At 36.3% G+C, this 20,867-nt stretch overlaps 1 protein-coding gene across 7 annotated transcripts in view; it reads right to left on the bottom strand.

The window, feature by feature from the left end:
- Positions 1-868: 868 nt before the first annotated feature.
- Positions 869-20,867, bottom strand: part of Rfx3 (regulatory factor X3) — a 267,617-nt gene continuing 247,618 nt past the window's right edge. For all 7 annotated transcript variants that reach the window (XM_045150961.1, XM_045150972.1, XM_045150983.1 and 4 more), the window contains 2 exons: positions 5,710-5,752; positions 869-1,280 (listed from right to left, as the gene is read on the bottom strand). In XM_045150961.1, the coding sequence (XP_045006896.1) occupies positions 1,042-1,280; positions 5,710-5,752 (282 nt within the window). In that variant the 3' untranslated portion in view covers positions 869-1,041. The remainder of the gene's footprint in view (positions 1,281-5,709; positions 5,753-20,867) is intronic.

Below are 20,867 nucleotides of genomic sequence, written 5' to 3'. Positions count from 1 at the left end.
AAATCGCTTTGAAGGAAATAACGATATGCAGGTTGCTACATTCCTTGCATTCTATAAATTTTCTTTTATAATAGCAGCATATTGAACTACTATTAGAAAAAAGACCTGGAATAAAGAAAGTCATCCAAATGGAATGGTTTCCTGTATGTCCAGCTCAGTATAAGTAGCATGTACACTTAAAAAAAAGTCAAGTCATTTTTTTCAGCTTCAGTACTAACTATAACAGCCCCACTTAACAGCAGAATGCATCTGTGCAGTGGTCCCGATACAGAATCAGTAGTCTTTCAACAGAGGAATTGGTATGCAAATAATAGCTAAAATTCAATGTCGAACGGAAGCTTGCATTGTTAACATGGTTTAATAATTATGTACACAAATGATGTACATATTAGCATAATCTCTTGTGATTCTGTCATTTACCCTGGATTGATAAATGCACAGCTCAGTTTTCTTCAAAGAAAAATAGATGACCTTTCCAACCCTCTAGCACTATCATACAAATGCTCTGTATTTTCTCTCCATTCTCCAAAGTATTATCAAAATAGTGTCTTATGGTTCTGTCCAATGAAAAGCACCTTTCAAAAAGCAAATTTGATGCATCTGCTGCCAAACGGGCATGCCTCCAGTGTAAATCAAAGAAACTCATTTCTTTTGATATTTCACAGAAGTGCATCTAATTAAAAATTACACATGAAATCATACACCAAGACTAACAATCAACAATAAAATATTTAAGCTACAAAACGTAAATTACTTTTTAATTATGAGAAAACAAAACATTGACATTAGGTGTTGTAAAAATCCTTCTTGACACCTGCAACTAGGGGGGAAAAACTCTTATTATTAAAGGTAAATAATTTGTGTTAAAAAAAAAAAACACCTGGAAAAATACATACACCCATTCCATTTCACAACTCCAAAAAGGTAATGTTCATTACAGATAGAATTTGAAAACAGTCGACCTTCAGGCTTGTTAGAAATTCAACGTAAGCCCAATATCAACAGGGTTAACGTAAGCTGGAAAAATAAGCTTTAATGTAGCTAGACTGCAGTGTAGGTGTTTCCTGTGGCGCTGCACTGCCTGATAGTCTGAGTACTGGGGACGATGTGCTCACTGTGGATGGGGCTCAGGAGGCTTGGCTGCACGCTGCTCTCTAGAACAGGCTGCATGCAGCCCACGGGGAACGCCTGGCTCAGCTCAGTTTTCTCTCTTTTGGCTTGAGGCTCCGAGGAGTCATCCAGCTCTTCATCCATCTCACTTTCCACTTCACTGCCTTCATCTGCACAAACATAAATAAGATCAAGACTACTACCAGAAGACTCATGGAAAACAGTGGCTAATGTGCTTTAGAACTAATTTCATAAGGCTCACCAAGTTTTTAGCTTATCCCTGGGACAAAACGTGTAGACTTTCCCATCATGGAACTTTGGAACTTTACTCCTATTACTTCTGTATTGAAGTAGCTATAATTCATTTCCTCCTACCTATAACTGATGGGTAACCCCACAATTCTTGCAAAAACAGAAGAGTTTCTTTTTTGACAGCCATGATCAACACTTCAGCAGCTCTATTAGGAAAACCTGTGGCATTTTTCTGAATTAAATAATGGCATAATCTGTGTCATCATGGAGAACTTACTATGGTATATTCTGTTGGTTTGGGCACCACAAAGAGCTAAAAATACTAAGACAATGGTAGAGCTGGAAAGGTGGCCTAGGGGTTAAAATGCTTGCAAACCATGTTCCTGGGCTCCATTTCCCAGTACTCACATAAAACCAGACATACAAAGTGGTACATGCATCTGGAGAAATCATCTGTAGCAGCAGGAGGCCCTGCCGAGCCCATACTTTCCTTCTCTCTTTCTTTCTCCTCCCCATCTCTTTCAAATAAATAAATAAAAATAAAAATGAAAGTTTTCAGTTTACTCCAAAAAATTATACTAAATGACACTTTTGTTTGTGATGGTGATAATCTTGAAGAAACCAACATTGATGCACAATATAACTATTGCACTATTGTATAAGCAGGGGCTGCTATATAGACTGTGGTATATAGGTATTAAATCCTTAATTTTCATTCAGGAAAAAAAAAAAACCTGGAGAATGACTCAGTAGTATCAGAGTGGAAGAATACAAAAAGAATTTCCTTCCTAAAGGAAACCCTAAAACTATTAATTGTTATTAATCATTTCTGGAAGGTAAATTTATTTAAAATAGTCACAGTTACTTCCAAATTTTATTATCTTTTAATTAAATAAGGTTTCATTGAATTTTTTTCCAATGTGCACTTTTAAAATGAAAAAGTATAGCACAGAGAAAAATGCTAATGTGCAGCTTTAATGTTGCAAAAGAAAGCAGAGAGCCATCTACTCACCAGTGATAACTTTTAGATTATGGAGAATATAGTTCTGCCTTACAAATATTTTTACTTTATTTTCAACATGCTTTATCATTTACAAAAGACATGTACATAATCACATCAAATACTTCGTCTACCAAAATACATTTAACTTACTGTTAGATTTTTTAAAAAATTAATGTAGAGCTAATATAGCTACAGTCCTGTCCTATTATTTCTTTTCTGTTCCATTCTATCACATCCTATCCTTTCCTTTCTTATGATATATTACCAATAGTGAGCATGATGTCAAGCACCTCTTTGTGTGTTTGTGCAGAATCATGTGTGAGCAGGTTCATGAATGTTCATGCATGTAGAGCAAAACCTTGAGTATCATTCCTCAAGAACACTGCCTTTTGCCTTCCATCCTTTCTTTCTCTCTCTTTCTTTTCTTTCCTTTTCTTCTTTTCTTTCTTCTTTCTGACAAGCTCTCTTACTAACCTGGAGCCTGCCAACTGCCAAGTACACTAGATCAGCTGGCCAGCAAGCAACAAAGATTCACTTGGCTCCATCTCGCCAGTGCTGGCATTACAAGCACAGCACCATCACCAGCTTTATTTACTTATTTAAGAGAGAGGCAGATGATATATATTATATATATAGGCAGATTATATATGTGTGTGTATGTATGTATATATGTATGTATGTGTGTATGTATATATATATATATACACATACATACATATACATATATAAAGAGAGAGAGAATATGAGTGCTCCAGAGCCTCAAGTCTCTGCAAATGAACTCCAGAGGCATACACCACCTTGTGCATCTGGCTTATGTGAGCACTATAGAATCAAACCTGGGTTCTTAGGCCTCACAGGCAAACGCCTTAACTATTAAGCCTTCTCTCAAGCTCTAAAAACTTTATTCTATTAATATACAAAAAATTAGGTTTCATTATGGTGCTTTTCAAATGAATTTTGTTGCTTTGTTTTCTTTCCCCTTTCCCCATGTTTCCTTTGTCCCTTCCCTAATTATCACCTCTTGTTCCTGTCTATTGGTCTCCTATCTAATTTCATATTCAGTAACCTCCTCTTGAATCCTTTTATTTACATACATACAAACATTAAATGTTAAGATATGCATATGCAAGAGGACATGTGATATCTGTCTTTCTGGATTGGGTTACCTCATTTAGTATAACTTGTTCCAGCTCTATCCTTTTTCCTATAATCTCATAAATTTATTTTTATTTATAGCTGAATAAAAGTCCATTGTGCATTTGTACCACATTTCATTATCCAGTCATCGTTTGATGGACATCTTCTTTGTTTCCATCTCCTAGTTACAATGAGTGGAGCAGCAGTGAACATGGGTCTACACATAACTCTGTCATAGGGTACACATTCCTCTAGGTACATGGACAGGTGTGGTGGCTCCATCTTCTATATTCCTGTGGGTTATGAGGAATACACTGAGGTCCTCATGCTTGCAAAGAAGCAGTTTACTGGCTGACTTATTTCCTTAGTCATCCAAATATTTCTTTATCAGACTACATTGGACCCTTTCCTTCAGTGTTGAACCCCATTTGGGGACACCACAGCAGAAATCTGTGCTAATGGTACTCTTCATATAGATGGACTCCTTGACTTTTCTATCAGTTGGGGGCAAAGAGGGTTCCAAAGAAAAGTTCAGAGGGAGGAGTAAAAGGGCCTTCACACATAGAAGTAAGGTCTGAGTAATCATATGTGATTGGAGAAATTGAAGCTAACATGCATTGAGTGAAAATGACGTTTTAAACAATTTTAAATATTTTATTATTGATTCATTTGAGAGAAAAAGGCATATATATACACATACATATATATGTATATATACATACATGTATATGTATGCATATATATGTATGTATGTGTTTATATATATACATATATATATTTGTGTGTGTGTGCATGGAGGGAGAGAAAGAGAATGAATATGGGTGTGCCAGGGCCTTTAGTGGCTGCAAATGAACTCCAGACACATGCATTACCTTATGCATGTGGCTTAGGTGGATTTGGGGGGAATTGAGCCTTGGTTCTTTGGCTTTCAAGGTGAATGCCTTAAACACTAGGCAATCTCTACAGCCCTCTAGTTATTTTTAAATCATCACATTAACTGTACATCTTAATGGGGCTGTGTGTGATATCTCCATACATGAATACCACATGCACTAATATCTTCTGTCTTATTTCCCTGAGGTAGTCTTTCACTGAACCTGGAACTACTCATTTTTGGCTATGACCATGAAGCCTCAGTCTTGCTTCTACCCCTGTTAGTGCTGGGGTTACGAACTTATGCAACCATGCCTAGCTTGTTTTGTAGGTGATGAGGATTGAACTCAGGTCTCATGCTTGTCTAGTAAACATTATTACTGAGCCATCTCAGCCCCTCTGGCCTGGAAGGTCTAACTATGTAGATGTCCTTAGCCTTTGTGAATTTTTCTCTTTGTTCATGTTATAAAAAAATCAGTAACCATAATAATTCTCTAAAATCCAAGTTATAAAAGGACCATATTTACTGCAAGGTGGATTCTTATAAAATGTACATTAAAAATATAGCGGTATATTTTAGACTTTATGAAGTTGGTGAGATTTATGTGTTGTATTCTCACCCACAACTCATCTCAGACTCTTCCTGTACTTTGCATGGAGTGGTTTTGATTGTGAGGTTCTCTGGGATGCTATATCATGTACATATGAAAGTACATACTAGACTCATGATTTCAGTATAGAGATTTCAGATGTATGCTACCCTTTTCTCCCATACCACTATAGATCTTTTCATTTGTTTGGTACATGAAGATGAGATTTCTGTACAGGAGTTTTCTACAAGTCACTGACTTCTGGACTCTGTGCTTATCTTGTTTGTGCAGTGCTATTACTACTCCTTCCATGTTCTTTTTCCATTGAAAAGTACTGAATACTAGGCAGGTATGCTGAGAACATTTTTTTTTCTTTTTTGTTGGGCCTTGGATTAAAATGTATGACCCATTTCTAAATACCAAATTTCTCCAGAATTTTGACCACGATCAGAAGCAATTTCTTGTTACTTATAATGAACTTCAGTCAAAAACTTTCTTTAAAAATTGGAACCATATTTTAATTTAATTTTACTACATTTAAATTTACTATATTTCACATATAAAAGGCAGGAGGATGGGTGAAAAAGGCAAAAGCATACTAGATTCCAAAAGAACTGCAGTCATATTCTCTGGGCTTTGTGTATCCTCCAGAGGCTCGGAGCACTACAGGCCTATGTTATGCTTTCTTTCCCCTGCGAGACTTTCACAGTCAAAAAAAGGTCCTTCAAAATTTTCAATTCTTACCTTTATCCAGATTTCCTGGAGACACAGCATTTAAATCACCAAACTGCAAAATAAGAGTCAGTTGTGCAATAGTTATTCTTAGGCAAAATAAAAAATTTCTATCACTCTAAAGTAAAAAACACTACTCTATGACTTTTTAAACGTGTAAACTAGTCACCATTTTGACCTCTAACTACATGGGTCACACAATTTTCCAATCAGACTTGTCATTTTTGAAGTTTAAATTATGTCACAATTTAGCTGTCTTCACCTCTTTGCACAAGGATTACAATTTTCTCTGCCTACCATGCTTCATTTTATTTCAACTCAGAGATGAAATGGGGTCTGGATGACCTGGAGGAAGATGGATGTGGTGGAATAAATCTGGAAAAACCTTGATCAAGCAGGACATATCTTCTCTACTCCCCACCCCCATGTGTGGCTAGAGAGTACAACTGGCATTTCTACATTACAGAAATATGGCCTACGAATTTTCTTGAATTCTATTTTAAAACTTTTTATCAGTGAGACAGATAAATACAACCAGATCCCTAGCATTGAGAGTATTCTTTAACATACATTTTAAAATTCAAGTCCTTTCTATTCTGATAGATGTGTTTGTTTACAAGATAATAGGGCCACACTGTAAATGCGGATGCCCTGCTTGACTCTGACTCAATAGATGGATGATAATTTAACAGTAAGAATATACATTTGCGTCTCAGGCTGAAGACTGATACATTAAATACAAAACAGAATAGCAGAAGAACAAAGCTAATCAATCCAAAAAATAGTGAGGTGAAACTATAGCATCTATTTTCAAAAATATTCAACTTTTTGTCATAAGTTATTAATTAAAAAATTAATTTAAAAATCTTTCTCAGTGGACTTAGGATGAGACAGAAATTCTACTTACATTTGAAAGTTTTCTTATCAAGAATTTCATGATAGTTTTTTTATCTACAAAGTTTTTCTTAAAAGTAATAAAACTAAGCATATTTTGCAAATATATACATAAATGGTTCTGTCTTTTTCTACCTAAACAAGCACTGCTTAGGAGCTTATATATTTATTCCAAGGAAGAGGGTTCTGGAATTCCTCTTTCATAATTTCCAAGGTAAGTTCATGCATTATTCAAGAAAGCCCATATATTTTTTTTAATTCCAATTATGGCTCCAAGTTTTATTCACTATACATGATCTTGGACTGACTTCTTACCAAAATAAAATTAATATTTTCTATAATTCAGGATACTTAAAATAGTATGTAACTTTACTCTTTATGACTTCTTAGCATTTCAGAGGAAGGTTTTACAAAAATGGCATTCCACAGTATTGTTAAGCCATCCCAGTTTTGCTAGAATAAATAAGCGCCATTCCTAGGCAATTGCTTTGAAGAGGTCAGGGGCTTCCTGAACACAGAACTCTTGGTTTGCTTGTTTGAGAGTCTGTTCTATTATTTTGCAGTTACATACCACTGGGCACCATACATAAAATCCTAACTACTGCTACTTTAAAGTAGTTTCTGATCACATGGGTGAACCCTGCATATGTTTAAATAAAATTCACAGTGCAATTTACAGAGGATGCATGAATTACAGAATAGAATTGAAGTGACGAACACTCAAAGTGATTATCTGATTATCAAGTGCTTGGTAGTTTTAAATATTATAGGATTATACAAAGAATGCTCAAAGCTGAAGTATCATTGATAAGTCATTTCTAATTGAAACAGTAATTCAGATTTTATTTATTTTAATAACACTTAAGATCTAGTTCTTTTCCTTTTCTTTTTCTTCTTTTTAAAATTTCCTTCTTTCTTTTTTCTTTATTTATGTTACCATTTTGTTTTTGAGGCAGGGTCTCATGTATTTCAGACTGTCATTAAATCACTATGTACCTGCCAAGGATAATCTTGAACTTCTGATCCTGTTGCCTCTATCTTCTGAGTGCAGGGATTACAACATACTTTGTTCACGAGGTGCTAGGGATTAAACCCAGGATTCTGTGATGGTAGCAAGCACCCCCATCAAATGAGCAACATTTCTCGTCCAAGACCTGGCTCTTAAGCAAGTTGGAAGTGATGATTCTAGACAACATATCTATGCTTACAGAAAGGTGAATACAGGTTGAGGGTCTATTATCAGAAATACTTCAAAGACCAAAAGTATTTCAGGTTTCAGATTTTTCAAATGTTAGAATATTTGCAAATGCATACAGACAAATCTTGTGAATGGGATCTGACTATAAACATTAAAGTTATTTAAGTTTCATATATAACTTATACACATAGCCTGAAATTAATTTAATATTTTTAGTGTGACTGAGTTTTGAATGCAACACATCACACAAAGTCATAATGTGATAGTGGTGCTCAAAAAACAAAACAAAACAAATTCCAAATGTATAACATTTTGGATTAGAGTTGTTCAGCTTGTATTTCTTCTGTATTTGAAAAATCTCTAAAAGCTGCTATAACTAATCACGGGTATTTCCCTTATTATGTTTCTACATAATTATTTTATTTTATTTATTTCAGAGAGTGGGAGAAAGAGGTAGATGGGGAGAGAGAAAGAGAGACAGAGAAAGAGTGAGAGGTGATAGGCGCCTGTACCCATTGTAAATGAACTTGAGACACAGGTGCCACCTTGTGCATCAGGCTTTACCAACCCAGGTCCTTAGGCTTTGCAGGCAAGAGCCACTAACTGCTGAGCCATCTTTAAATTCCCTTCTATGTAATTTGAATAAACATACTCTTCTCATGATACTAAAAAAAAAAAAAAAAAAAAAAAAAAAACCTAAAATCTCAGTGACTGGCATTATTAGGAAAAAAATATTCACATACAAAAAAGTGCTTGTCACAATGCTCTGTGCTCAGAGGCACTGCCAATGCATCCAGCTGTCTGGGATTAATGACAAAGTTTTCCACTTATAGCAGATGCAGAGAATGATTTTAAAATAAAGGAATCCTATGAAGAACAGGCAAGAGTTTATTATTCTGTAAGTGAAAGTTTCTATGTGCATTTTACATGTGAGGGACATATATACACATATGTGTGTGTGTATGTATATATATACATACACACACACACACACACATATAAACTGAAGGGAAACAATACTTAGAATATGCAAAATTTAAAGAGTCAGTTCATTAGCTCATTTATGTGGTATTTACCTCAAGCTTAGCACATGCTGGACAAAGCCAGTCAGTACCAGTCAGAAAAGTTTGGGAAATATCTACTGCTTATGGGGTGACTCTCAGAAACAGCTTTTGTTCTGAAGGAAGAATGAAGCAGCCCAGGAAACATGAGGAAAGGTTTAAAAGTATGGGATCAAAGCCCTGGCAATGGGAATCAACTGCATGTGTTTATAGTTGTGCAATAAGTCAATGCAGCATTAAGGAAAGAGATAGTGAAGGACAATGGAGAGTGGACAGAAACACAGTATCACACAGAGAGACAGATAACATGTAGCTACATTAGGTTGGCATATATCAGAAACAGAAGTGGAAAAGCAGTAAAAGAATAAGAAAGTACAGAATTTTGTATAGTGATAGCTCCAGAAATTAGCAAAACTGTTTTGTAATTTCCCCTGTTGCTGAAAGGATTAGAGGGGCTGGTACTCACTGATGTGACATCTAGCAAGTACAAAGCACGTATGTGATTCAACACACACATGGTAGGCTTTCTTTCAAGTATTTTGACTTCACTGTGTCAGTTTCTCTCTCAGTCTTGAAGAAGTCTTTCCTGACAGACATATAGGAAACACCTCCTTCCCTGTTGTTCTCAGTCACTGCCATGGTCACGTCTTTCAAAGCACAAGCTACAGGGCTGACTTCATTTGTTCACCTATTGTCTGTGTTTTTCTCCTTGTAACAGAGTGATGGGATGGAGATTTCATATGTCCTTTTTACCCATGTATTCTAGACCCTCACATAGTACCTGATATACAGAATACTAATGGGTCAGTAAACACCAAAGAAATGTACTTCTTCATTTCAGCCTCACCAAAAGCAAACAAAACAAAATTATGGATCTGACAAGGCATCATGTATAGATTTCATCTTATAGTTATTGAAAATAGTAACTGGTTTGTATAACATCGTATAGTAAATATGGCAGTATTATATTTGAGACCAGAAATTATTACCCTCAGGAATGAGAAAGAGTGGTTGGGGAGGGGGAGGGAGAAGGATCCCTATATGTAGGAAGGAATATTTATGCCTAAATTAAGAGATTAATAACACTCTGAATAGAAACACAAGACATTCAATACATTCAAGAGTTGTAATTCTGTTACCAGATAACAGAGAATATAGGAGAGTAGGAACAAGGATGCTAACTGGATTAAAGGAATAAGCCATTTAACCCAGAAGCAGTGTTATTTAAAAGACAGATTTCCTCTTCTAGAAACTATTTTCTGCAACAACTATTTCCCAACTACAGAACATAATACTGGACACTGTTTGGAGCACCAGAAGCCTGATCGAATGAAGTCACGAGTCATGGCAGCCCAAGTTCATGTTGAAATAAGAAATGACTATGAAGTTTGACTTGGGTAGCCTGCAACTAAGGTCAGGCAGCTCCACAGTAGGTCTCCAAAGGACTCAAGTGTGAGCCTGACAACCCAGGTAGCTAAGAGTAATTCTTCCCAGGAGTGTGGACAGCTTATACTTGTTTCTGAGTATAGACACTGTGATAGAAGCTTGGCTCAGTGAAGGACAATACAGCCCATAGATGCTCTGAGGTCACTGCTTATTACTCAACAGTAGCTGACTTTTCACAGGGTTGGAAGCCAGCTTTGTCCTATTACACTTAAACCGGAAACAATACAAAGGAGGCTGGGGATCTCAGATAACAAGCAGATAAGGATTAACAGGGGTCAGAGAAACAAGCTGGGACCAAAAATTGGGAATAGATGAAAAAAGTCCTGGGAGTGGTTAAAGACAATCTCCAAGGGACACTTTCCCCATTTGGAAGAGTTCACTACACTCTGGTGAGAAAGGAATTGAGTAATTTGTTAATAACTACATTTATGATACACATAATTCTTTGTAAGCATAGTCACTGCTTGCTAATTGTTTAAACAAATATGAAATAAATTTTCCCATACTTTAAATTTGGTCTAATTTAAAGAAACAAACTACAACACTTCACATAGTGCCTGGTACAGAAGTACTTAACAATCAACTATCATTATAATTATTGTTATTACTATAATTGACATCATCATTATCTCCTAACAATTGTAAATGAAACATGCAGAGACTAGTTTGACTCTACTCTTGTGGTACTCTGAAGGAGAATGAAATAAATGCATTTTATTTAGCTGTGTTCTTTATAAGGAAGAGCCATCAAGGTCAGTGAGGTACACATCCCACATAGATACATCATATAAAAGGTTCTCTGGAAAGAGCCGCAAGAGGACAATTTCTCCCCTCTCCTTTTCTTGCTCCCTTCTTCCCTCCTCTACTCTTTTCCATATAGTATATTAATTGCTCACGTCTAAAAACCTATGTTAACCTAAACACACACACACACACACACACACACAAGGGGGGGCACACTGGTAGGAAAATAGGCTGGGCAAACTTTTCAGCAAGAAGATAGAAAGTCAATATTTTAGAGTGATACACAGACCCTGTATCACAATTGTTTAAATGTGTCATTTTAGTTAGTGCAACAATTGCCACAGATAACAGGCACATACATTATTTTTCTCATTGCTTTGATGAAATACCTAACAGTAGCAACGGAAGGGAGTAAGAATTTATTTTAGCTCAGTTTCCGAAGGTGGAGAAGGCATGGTATTTGGATCAGTTCCTATGGGCTGGCAGGGGTAGTATGAGGTAGCTGGGCACATAGGGTAGCAAGCAGAAAGCACTTTGCTATAGTAGAAATAGAGGAGCTATATATATAGTTCAAAAGCTATCTCTATTGATAGATCTGTATAGGTCAGTCCTTTTTCCTCAAAGGTTTCAAAACCTCTCAAAACCATCACACTAGCTTGGTCCTAGTGTTTAAACCTAGCATTTAGTAGACATTTTATACATTCATATCGAACAACCAACAAATGATTATGACTTAGTTTTCTAGCAAAACTATACTTATAAAAGCATATGATGGGCAGAGTATTGCCTGTGGACCATAGTTTGATTGCTCCTGACCCAAAGAAGAGGTTTGCAAGGTTGCAAAGACCTGCTTCATTGCAGGGAAGGGACCATAATATGTTATTTTTCAGGGGGGTATAAGGATTTTGTCACAGGAAAAATATGGAACTAGAGACTTAGAGAGTAAGAAGGGCTCATGCACATGAGCCTTGACTCATGGATGTCCTGAAGAAGGAAAAAGAAGTCATCTTTTAAAGATAGAAGTCATCTGAAAAATACCTTTTTTCATTCTCTGGATGCATGCATATATAAACAAAGAAACATATTGAAGTTGGTGGTTAAATTATGCACATTTAGTGGGAGAGGGAATAATCTATGATACAAGATCACATGGAAAGCTGTAAGATAAGAGATGAGTAGAAAAACTACCTGTGTCAGTAATTCAGATGAAGCATGCTTTCCTAATGGGAAGTTTGTAAGTAGTCCCATAGCCTGTGGTAGAATAAGAAAATTCAAACTGGGGTAAGTACTAGATAAAGATGATTTTCAGGGCAGGGCAATTTATGGAAAAATGGCAGTGAGATTTATGGTGAGGGCAGGAGGGAGCAAGAAGATTCATTCACTAGAAGAAGAGTCTACAACCAGCCACTAATAACAGCTTTCATTCTGTAGCAGATTCCTGATGTTGCTGTAACATATTACCATTAACTTTGTGGATTAAACAAAGAAAACTTATTATCTCAGAGTTCTGGAGGTTGGAATTGCAAAGTAGGCCTTACCTGGTTTATAGCAATGGTTAGCAGGATCAATTTCTTCTGAAAGTTCTAGAGGGGAATTTTCTGCTTCCTTTTCCAGCTATTAGTGTCTAACCTCATTCCCTCCTTTACACCCCACCTTCATCTTTAAAATCAGAAATGACAATTCTAGTCATTCAATCCACTGACTGACTTATCTTCCTCTTTTATAAATTTTTCAAAATATTTTTTATTTTTATTTATTTGAGAGAAAGAGACAAGGAGAGAGAGAGAGAGAGGGAGGGAGGGAGGGAGGGAGGGAGGGAGGGAGGGAGGGAGGGAGGGAGAGAGAATAAATATTAGTACAAACAAACTATAGTTGCATGCACCACCTTGTGCATTTGGCTTACATGGGTCCTGTGGAGTAGAACCTGGGTCCTGCAGAGTAGAACCTGGGTCCTTTGGCTTTGCAGGCAAGTGCCTTAACTGCTAAGCCATCTCTCCAGCACTCTTTTATACTTTTAATCACCCCTGGGATCATAGTGGGCCCATTCAGATAATCTAGGCAAATCTATTTTAAGGTCAACCAACTAACAGACTTACTTTCAGCTATAAGATAACATACCCACAGGTTCCAAAATATCTTATAGGGATTAATATGTAAACATCTTTGGAGAACCATGTCCCTTTCTACCTTATATTTAAAAAAAAACAACCTATCACATGTGTTTCAGTAAAATCATTCTTTTAGGACTAGAGGAAACCTACCCAACCATATTAAGCTAATTATCACAGTCATTTTCCCCTCAATTTCCTCTTGTTTTGTGTTCTTCACTAAAGGTGAATGAATATTTTAGTATATATTTGTTACTTAAGACATCTGTACTTTACACAACTTCCTATTAGTTTGTTGATCATGCATTTTAATGTTCAGAATTCTTGTAACCATGCATGCAAATCTAAGATGCTTATCAGCATCACAGAATAGAAAATTGTCAATGCCACAAAATGAAGTCAATCCAAAGAAAGAAGTGGGTATCAAAATTGAGGAAACTAAAAGCTATGGGGTACTGAGTCTGGAATAACTTTAAACTCTATATCCAAATGAAGATCTCTTGAATAACTAATGTTGAGGTCATACAGTAAGGCAAAAAACACCCTGGAAAGCCCTCTTGTGTTAGCAACACCAGGTGACTCTATGAAGTACACATTGAAAAGAGGCTAGTAGCCACATGTCTAGATACAGACAAGTAATTAGCTGACAGAAGGGACCACAGCTTGTATGTAGTGCAGAATCTGAGAGTAAATGTTAGTACATTATACTAAGCATCCCTGCTTACCTGGAGACTGTGACTATCAGCAGTTGTCAAGTGAAAGGATTAAAAAGCCTTAACTAAAGAATTGTAAAGATTTGGGAGTGTCAGCTAATGTAGGAGTAGATTAGATCTGTAGCTAATCTGCAGCACAGATTAGAATACAGTGACACAGTGGACCAGCACTGGATGTACATATGTGGGAAAAATGTGTCTGTATGTGTATATGTCTATATTTCACCACTTTCTGCTAATGTCCAATTACTCCTTGAATGAAGACCTTTAAGCTCTAACAGACTCCCAAAGCACATGACTGTAAAATTCTCTCAAGTAGTTTCTAACTGTTGATTATACAAGATATTTTGGTGGTATAGACTTTGTTTTTTGAGTGTGTGTATATGTGAGAGAGAGAGAGAGAGAGAGAGAGAGAGAGAAGAGGAGAGGGGTGTGTGTGTGTGTGGAGACAGGGTCTCATGTAGCCCAGGCTGGACCCGAGCTCATTAAGTATCTGAGGTTGGCCTTTATCTCCTGATCTTTCTGCCACCTCATCCTCCCAAGTGCTAGGGTTATAGACATATACCAACACAAGATTTGTTTTTTAATTTGGGTTAAGTCTACATAGCACTCTACCCACTCAATTTACAAGTACTTGTAAAACCTCTCATTCATTCCCATTAGTTAAGATTGAATTCAAGCCTATCTATGACTATCTACTTAGACCTAATTATATTCTTCCCTAATGTTGCTACTTTATTTTCCAATTGGCTTCTTTCCCCATTCTATTTTGTTGGTTGTGTTTTTCAAAGTATTAAATTAGTTTGCCTCTGATTATCACTTTGGCCACACACCAAAGAATGTGGCTGGATTCTGTGTAATTCTATGAATCATTTGACTTGACATTCAAAAACTCCCTGTGGGATATTTTGCTGTTATAATACAATATTATTAAAGTCTGAATGTGCTGGATATTATCTGTTCTATTTGTTTTAGTATCTAAGTTCACCTGACAAAAACAGTAGTAGTCTAGAGTTGATTAGAAATATCCAACGAGGGTTGGCAAGATGGCTTAACAGTTAAGGCACTTGCCTGCAAAGTCTAGGACACATGTGCAACTCTCCAGATCCTATGCAAGCCATATGCATAAGGTGATGCAAGTGTGCAATATTGCACATATGCATGAAGTGGCACACACATCTGGAGTTTGATTGCAGTGGCTCCAGGCCCTGGTGTGCTAATTCTCTCTCTCTCTCATTAAAAAAAAAAAAGAAAAAGTGAAATATTAAGTGAATAAATGCAAGTGGCAAATACAATTGAGTAATAATCAAGTAATTGTGTGCATACACTTGAAGGACACAGACACAATATGCTTAACTAGCTACAATGACCTTCAAATCATAAAATGGAAAATAGTTCTGGTTTAGAAAAATGACAAGTGTTGTTTTCTGATAATTCCTTGATATTTTCCTCACAATATATTTGAAAATAAACCTTGACTTATGTGTAAAATGTAATACATTAAAAATATATAAAATAAAGCCAGGCATGGTGGCATACACCTTTAATCCTAGCACTCGGGAGGCAGAGGTAGGAGGATCGCTGTGAGTTCAAGGCCAACCTAGGACTACATAGTGAATTCCAGGTCAGCCTGGGCCACAGTGAGACCCTACCTAAAAAGAAAAAAAAAAAAAAAAAAAACCAACAAACAAAATTATATAAAATAAAAAGTAATGGTATAATTGCAGAAATTATTGGATTCTCAGTGCAGAATCAATTAAAAATCTATTCCAGAGTAGAAGGCAGTCACATACAGTCCAGAGTAATTCACCATTTATATACTCATGAAATAAAACTCCAATCAGGTACTCACTATGTGTCTGCCTATCCCACCTTATTTACATTTTTCTTTACCTAATTTAGGCCTCATAACATCACTCTGAAGAAATGGTATTCATGCTTACTTTACTGATGAGAAATCTAAGACTTAAGCAAGAATAAATTTAACTTTCCTAGGTTGCAACAGATTTACATGGTAAGTTTTTACACTTACTTTATTGATAAGAAACTAAGACTTAAGCAAGAATAAACATAACTTGCCAAAGTTGCAATTTAAATGGTAAATATGAAATTTAAATTGAAGAATGAAGCACTACAGAGCAAGAACAATACCTGTCATAGACCAGTCTGATTAGTTTTGCATCTCAGCTCTATCACTATCAGTTATCAGATTCTGGGCAAATTGATCCCTCTCTCTGGTAAACGTGTGTTAGTACTATATGTACCCTTGTGGCATCCCATGTACTCACCTGTGGCAGGATGTGATTGCCTGCAGTGGCAGAGAACATGTGTGTTTAACTCTGCCACTTTTCTGTCCATTCTTATTTGAGCTGGAATCTCTTTTAATGACTGACCCCAGAGCTTGCTGTCCCCCATATGAGCTCCAGCCATTCCCATGTCTCTGCTTCCCTGTGAGAGTGGGGTGACAATCAAGCATGGCTATGGCCAGCTGTTTATATGGGTTCTGGAGATTTGATCTTGGACAGTCTCATGCTCTCATGCTTGTGTAGGAAGTACACTTAACTGCTTAGCCACTTTCTAGCCCATATTAAAATCTTTGACCTTCAGCTTTGCTTATCTATGAATCAGACAAGGTTACTACTATGATTAAGTAGGCACATTCACAAAAGAACCTAGGTTCTTTTACTCTTTCAACAGTGCTTCTACCAAGTCAGATTGTTTTTAAAACTCAGATTGAAAATTCTTGACAAAATCAAAGAATTCCACACAATAGTCAGTAGATGATGATTTCAAAATGTAATACCTCTAGCTGAGTGGGGGAACAAGTAACATAGTCTGTGAACAGAACTGTACCTTAGACTTTGGTTTAAGGTTGACAGTATACATCCAACCTAGAGCTGGGGTTGGGAGTCATTTTATATACTAATAAAGGCATCTGTGACACATGTACACACCATGAGAAGGGCTAGCTTGCATACAGTGAGGTGCAAATATATTGTGTGTTTATGGGGAATGTGGTAATCATGCAACTGGAAATAATTGATGAGATCAGATTAATTTTAACCAACTGTTTCTCTGTCTACTCTTGTAAAGGGTAAATACAAGACTTTAAACCCTCAACAGCTTTCCACACAGAAGTGGGCAGATTGTTCACATGAATATTTAGAACTTAAAGCCAACAGTTTATAAATGGCTTGAATTTGAGAAAATTCTGAATTTTACAAATCACATATAGCTCAACAATGGTTTATAATTTTTGTTTTATTAAATACAGTTAAGTTAGTTAGTGGTAACTATTTTGAATGCTTTTGGAGACAAATTTCTTGAATTCTGAGTTTCAAGGGGTTCTAGAGCTCTGCTTTCCTTAAATGTCTCCCAGATGAGAATCAATTGTCCATCCATTTTACAATTAGCATACAGGGTTCTAAATCTGAGAAAAAAGTTCCTGACTTAAAAGTTAATTTCCAATTTTATTTTTGAATTAATAATATGTTTTATTTTATAAAACATTGGGTTCCTGGATTTTTTTACAGATGCACTTGTTTACATATTGTCTAATAGTTTTCATTAAAGCCTGCAAGCAAAGAAGACCAAAATTTCTGGAAGCTTACTCCATACCACTTCAATCCTGTCACTGCTGCTGGATAAGCTTGTTGGGGTTGGCTTGGTGTCTCGGCAACATGTGTGTGTGTAGCACTCTGCATTTACATCACAGGTTTCAAAATTTGGGCTTTGTGGCCTTCCCATCCCCAGTATCCAGAGGATACAGCAGCATAAGTACTTTATATTGTTTCTAGTCTCTATGAAGGAGACATGAGAAAATAGGCAGGGAGTGAGCTGCTAAGTACTATAGGCCTTAGATGCTTGGAAAAAGTAGCTTTCAACACAGGTTTGAGCATTTAAAATCTCTATTAAACCAGAGGGTTTCTCTGTCCTGTTTGTTAGTTCTGTTTCACCTTTTCTTAGGCTATGCCTCCCAGAATTAAGTGGTTTGCTTCCTTGGAGCCCATATTTCTCCCTTGTTGTCTACCTTCCAGACATACACCTGTTATCTAAGGCCTTGAAATTCCATGCACAAGATTCTGAGTTGCTTCCCACTTTGGAGTAGGTCTCTTCTCCAGATATACCCTTAATAAGACAGGAAGGGATACCCCATGCAGTACTGCTGCTTGCCAAGTGTAGAAATATCTTTAACACTGGCTGAAGGTGTCAACAAATATGATCACAAAACTATCCATAGGATAAGATGGAAAGAGTAAGATATAGAAGAGAAGTGAACAGGGGCTGAAACTAGCTATGTGTGTGGCACCATTTTTCTGGTATGCAACTTAGAGAGATGGATTATTTTAAATTTAAACCCAGATTTCCAAGTTATCAAGATATATCTGATACCCAGAGCTCTACAAATGTTAGTGCTGGACATAGCAGCAAAACTTTTACATAAATGAAAATAAAAGTGAAGGAAAAAGATCCTTGCTCCTGAATTGACTGCCTTTCCTTTAAGCTACCTGCATTATCTAACAGCAAAGTATGATATCACTCTATTAGAGCAGAGAAGGACTGAAGTTTGATTGCATTATCTGTCTGCTTTGGAAATCATTAGCTGAAGAAACAAGGGACTGGAAGAGAGGTGGAAGCACACTGTCAGAAATTTGACTAAAGTATAATGTGTTTATATCATTATCATGCTAGGTCTGTGTTATTGCAGGGAACACATCATTTTTATGATAACCTGAAGCAGTATATTTCAGTACAATGAAGGTATAAAGAAAAAGAGAAACCATAGTTTCCATAAGAAAAAAGTTCTCCTTAAGAACTTTCCCTTTTTCAAACTTGGCAAGCAGTTATGCTGCATGGGGTTCCCCTCCTGTCCTCTGAAGGGTAGATCTAGAAAAGAAATCTAAACCAGAGTGGGAAGTAACTCAGGATCTTTGTGTATAGATTTCTAAGGCCTTAGATAATAGGAAGGTGGATGACAAGGGAGAAACAAGGGCTCCACAGAAGCATATTCATTCTAGGAGGTGTTGTTGCACACATATATAATTACAGTATTCAAGAGGCAAGGCAGGAGGAGCACCCTAAATTAGGAGTTCTAAACTACCTAATGAATTTGATATCAACCTGTTCTACAGAGGGAGACTGTGTCTCAAAAAATAAAAGGAAGGAAGGAAGAAAGCAAAATAAAATAAAAGAATTTTCCTACTCCAAATAAGGGAATCTATTATCTATCTATCTATCTATCTATCTATCTGTCTGTCTGTCTGTCTGTCTGTCTGTCTATCTATCTACCTATCATCTATGTATTGTCTATCATCTATCTACCTAGCTATCATCTATCATCTCCTATCTATCTATCTATCTATCTATCTATCTATCTATCTATCTATCTATCTATCTATCTATCTATCATCTCCTATCTATCTATCTATCTATCTATCTATCTATCTATCTATCTATCTATCTATCTATCTATCTATATCAATGAATGAATCAATCTATCTATCTATCTATCAATCACCTATCATTACCTACTTATCTTTAGCAGAACCAACCACTTCTACGTTCATCTGTGACAAAGAACTCCACTACTATAAAGTCAGCCTCACAGCCAGGCTCTAGGGCTGGGAACAGGAGTGCCAGTTGCTGGTACTGTCAGGCTTAATCTACAATAGAGACTCTCTCTGCTAGACTGCTCTATGCTTTTGGAGGTTCTCCGAGTAGTCTTCTCTAAGAAATCTAGAGGCTGACTTCGCTGAAGATTATGTGTGGAGATGGATCTCCAAAGTTCTACAGTGACTATTTTAGTTGTTGAAATGTTTTAAACAACTGTAAATTTCTGTTTTTGTTTCTGTCCCCACTTCCAGCTATATAGCTATAAACACTTGAAGAGGTTCTTTTAAATATTCCAGAAGATACATTTGTCTTTATTTTCCTGAGTAAAGAAACATCATATACCAACCATAAAATCTAAGGTGGTCTTTTGTCATTGTTTTTGTACTTCACTAAAATGATTTTTAGCATCTGGACTACAGTTACAAGCAGAAGGAGGAGGGGAAGAGAGGTTATAACTTCCAGCTAGCAAGTAAAAACTAAATACAGGAAGATGATCATGGGAATCCCAGAAGGAAGGGCTGTGGCTCTAAGCTAAGTGGTCTCTTTTCTCAAATGTAAAATGAGAAATGAACAGAATGACAAGTCTTGAGAAACGCTGAAAATGTGGGGTTGTTGAGCCAGTTATTGGGAATTGGGTGGATGACAGTATAAAAGCAGGGTTTCTTCCACTAGACTGTCACTTTCATAATTTATTTTCAAGTTGTTAGAACTTATGCTAATATAGAGGAACAGATTTACAGTTAAAACAAAACTACAAATTCTAAAGAAATAATTTCAATTTAGTTCTGGTGTGTGGGTGTGCATGAAGGAGTTGAAGGATATAATTTGTTGTTTTTGGCTACGTTTGACTTTTCAGTCACAACTTACTTAAACTAATATCTCATTTAGTTTGCATATTCTAAGTACATTAACAAAAGGTGGAAAGGAAGGGTGACAGGACTCTGGAAAGACATGTAGTAAAGCCAAAGAAAGAACCCAAGAATATAATGGTAAAATCTTACATACTAGCATCTGGTTTATCTGCTCAGAGATAAAATCAGTGTTTGCATTTTTAAGTCTGAGTAGTTGTACAGTAAAGATAAGTTAATAAAATAGGCAGACCTTAATCTGAAAGAGTATATGAAGATTTTACATGGTGAAAATTTTAAATGTGATTTAAGCCCATTGGGTATTTGGAGTGAGACAGGTATATATTGTAATGTTAGTTTTACTACTTGGTAGTTTTGATCTGAGAACAAATTTTAACTTCTTTTTACCTGCTTCATAAAAAAGAGCCACTAGTATGTCATCTATAAGGCATGAGTGAATACAAGTAAGATACTAGCAAAATCACTGGCATAAGGACTGACTGCAATTAGGAAAATGTTCACACATGATAACAGTCAACACTAAA

This window comes from Jaculus jaculus, chromosome 1 (assembly GCF_020740685.1).
Source record: "Jaculus jaculus isolate mJacJac1 chromosome 1, mJacJac1.mat.Y.cur, whole genome shotgun sequence".
NCBI lineage: Eukaryota > Metazoa > Chordata > Mammalia > Rodentia > Dipodidae > Jaculus > Jaculus jaculus.
Note: the sequence above shows the minus strand (reverse complement) of the source record. Positions and strands in the feature narration are given on the sequence as shown.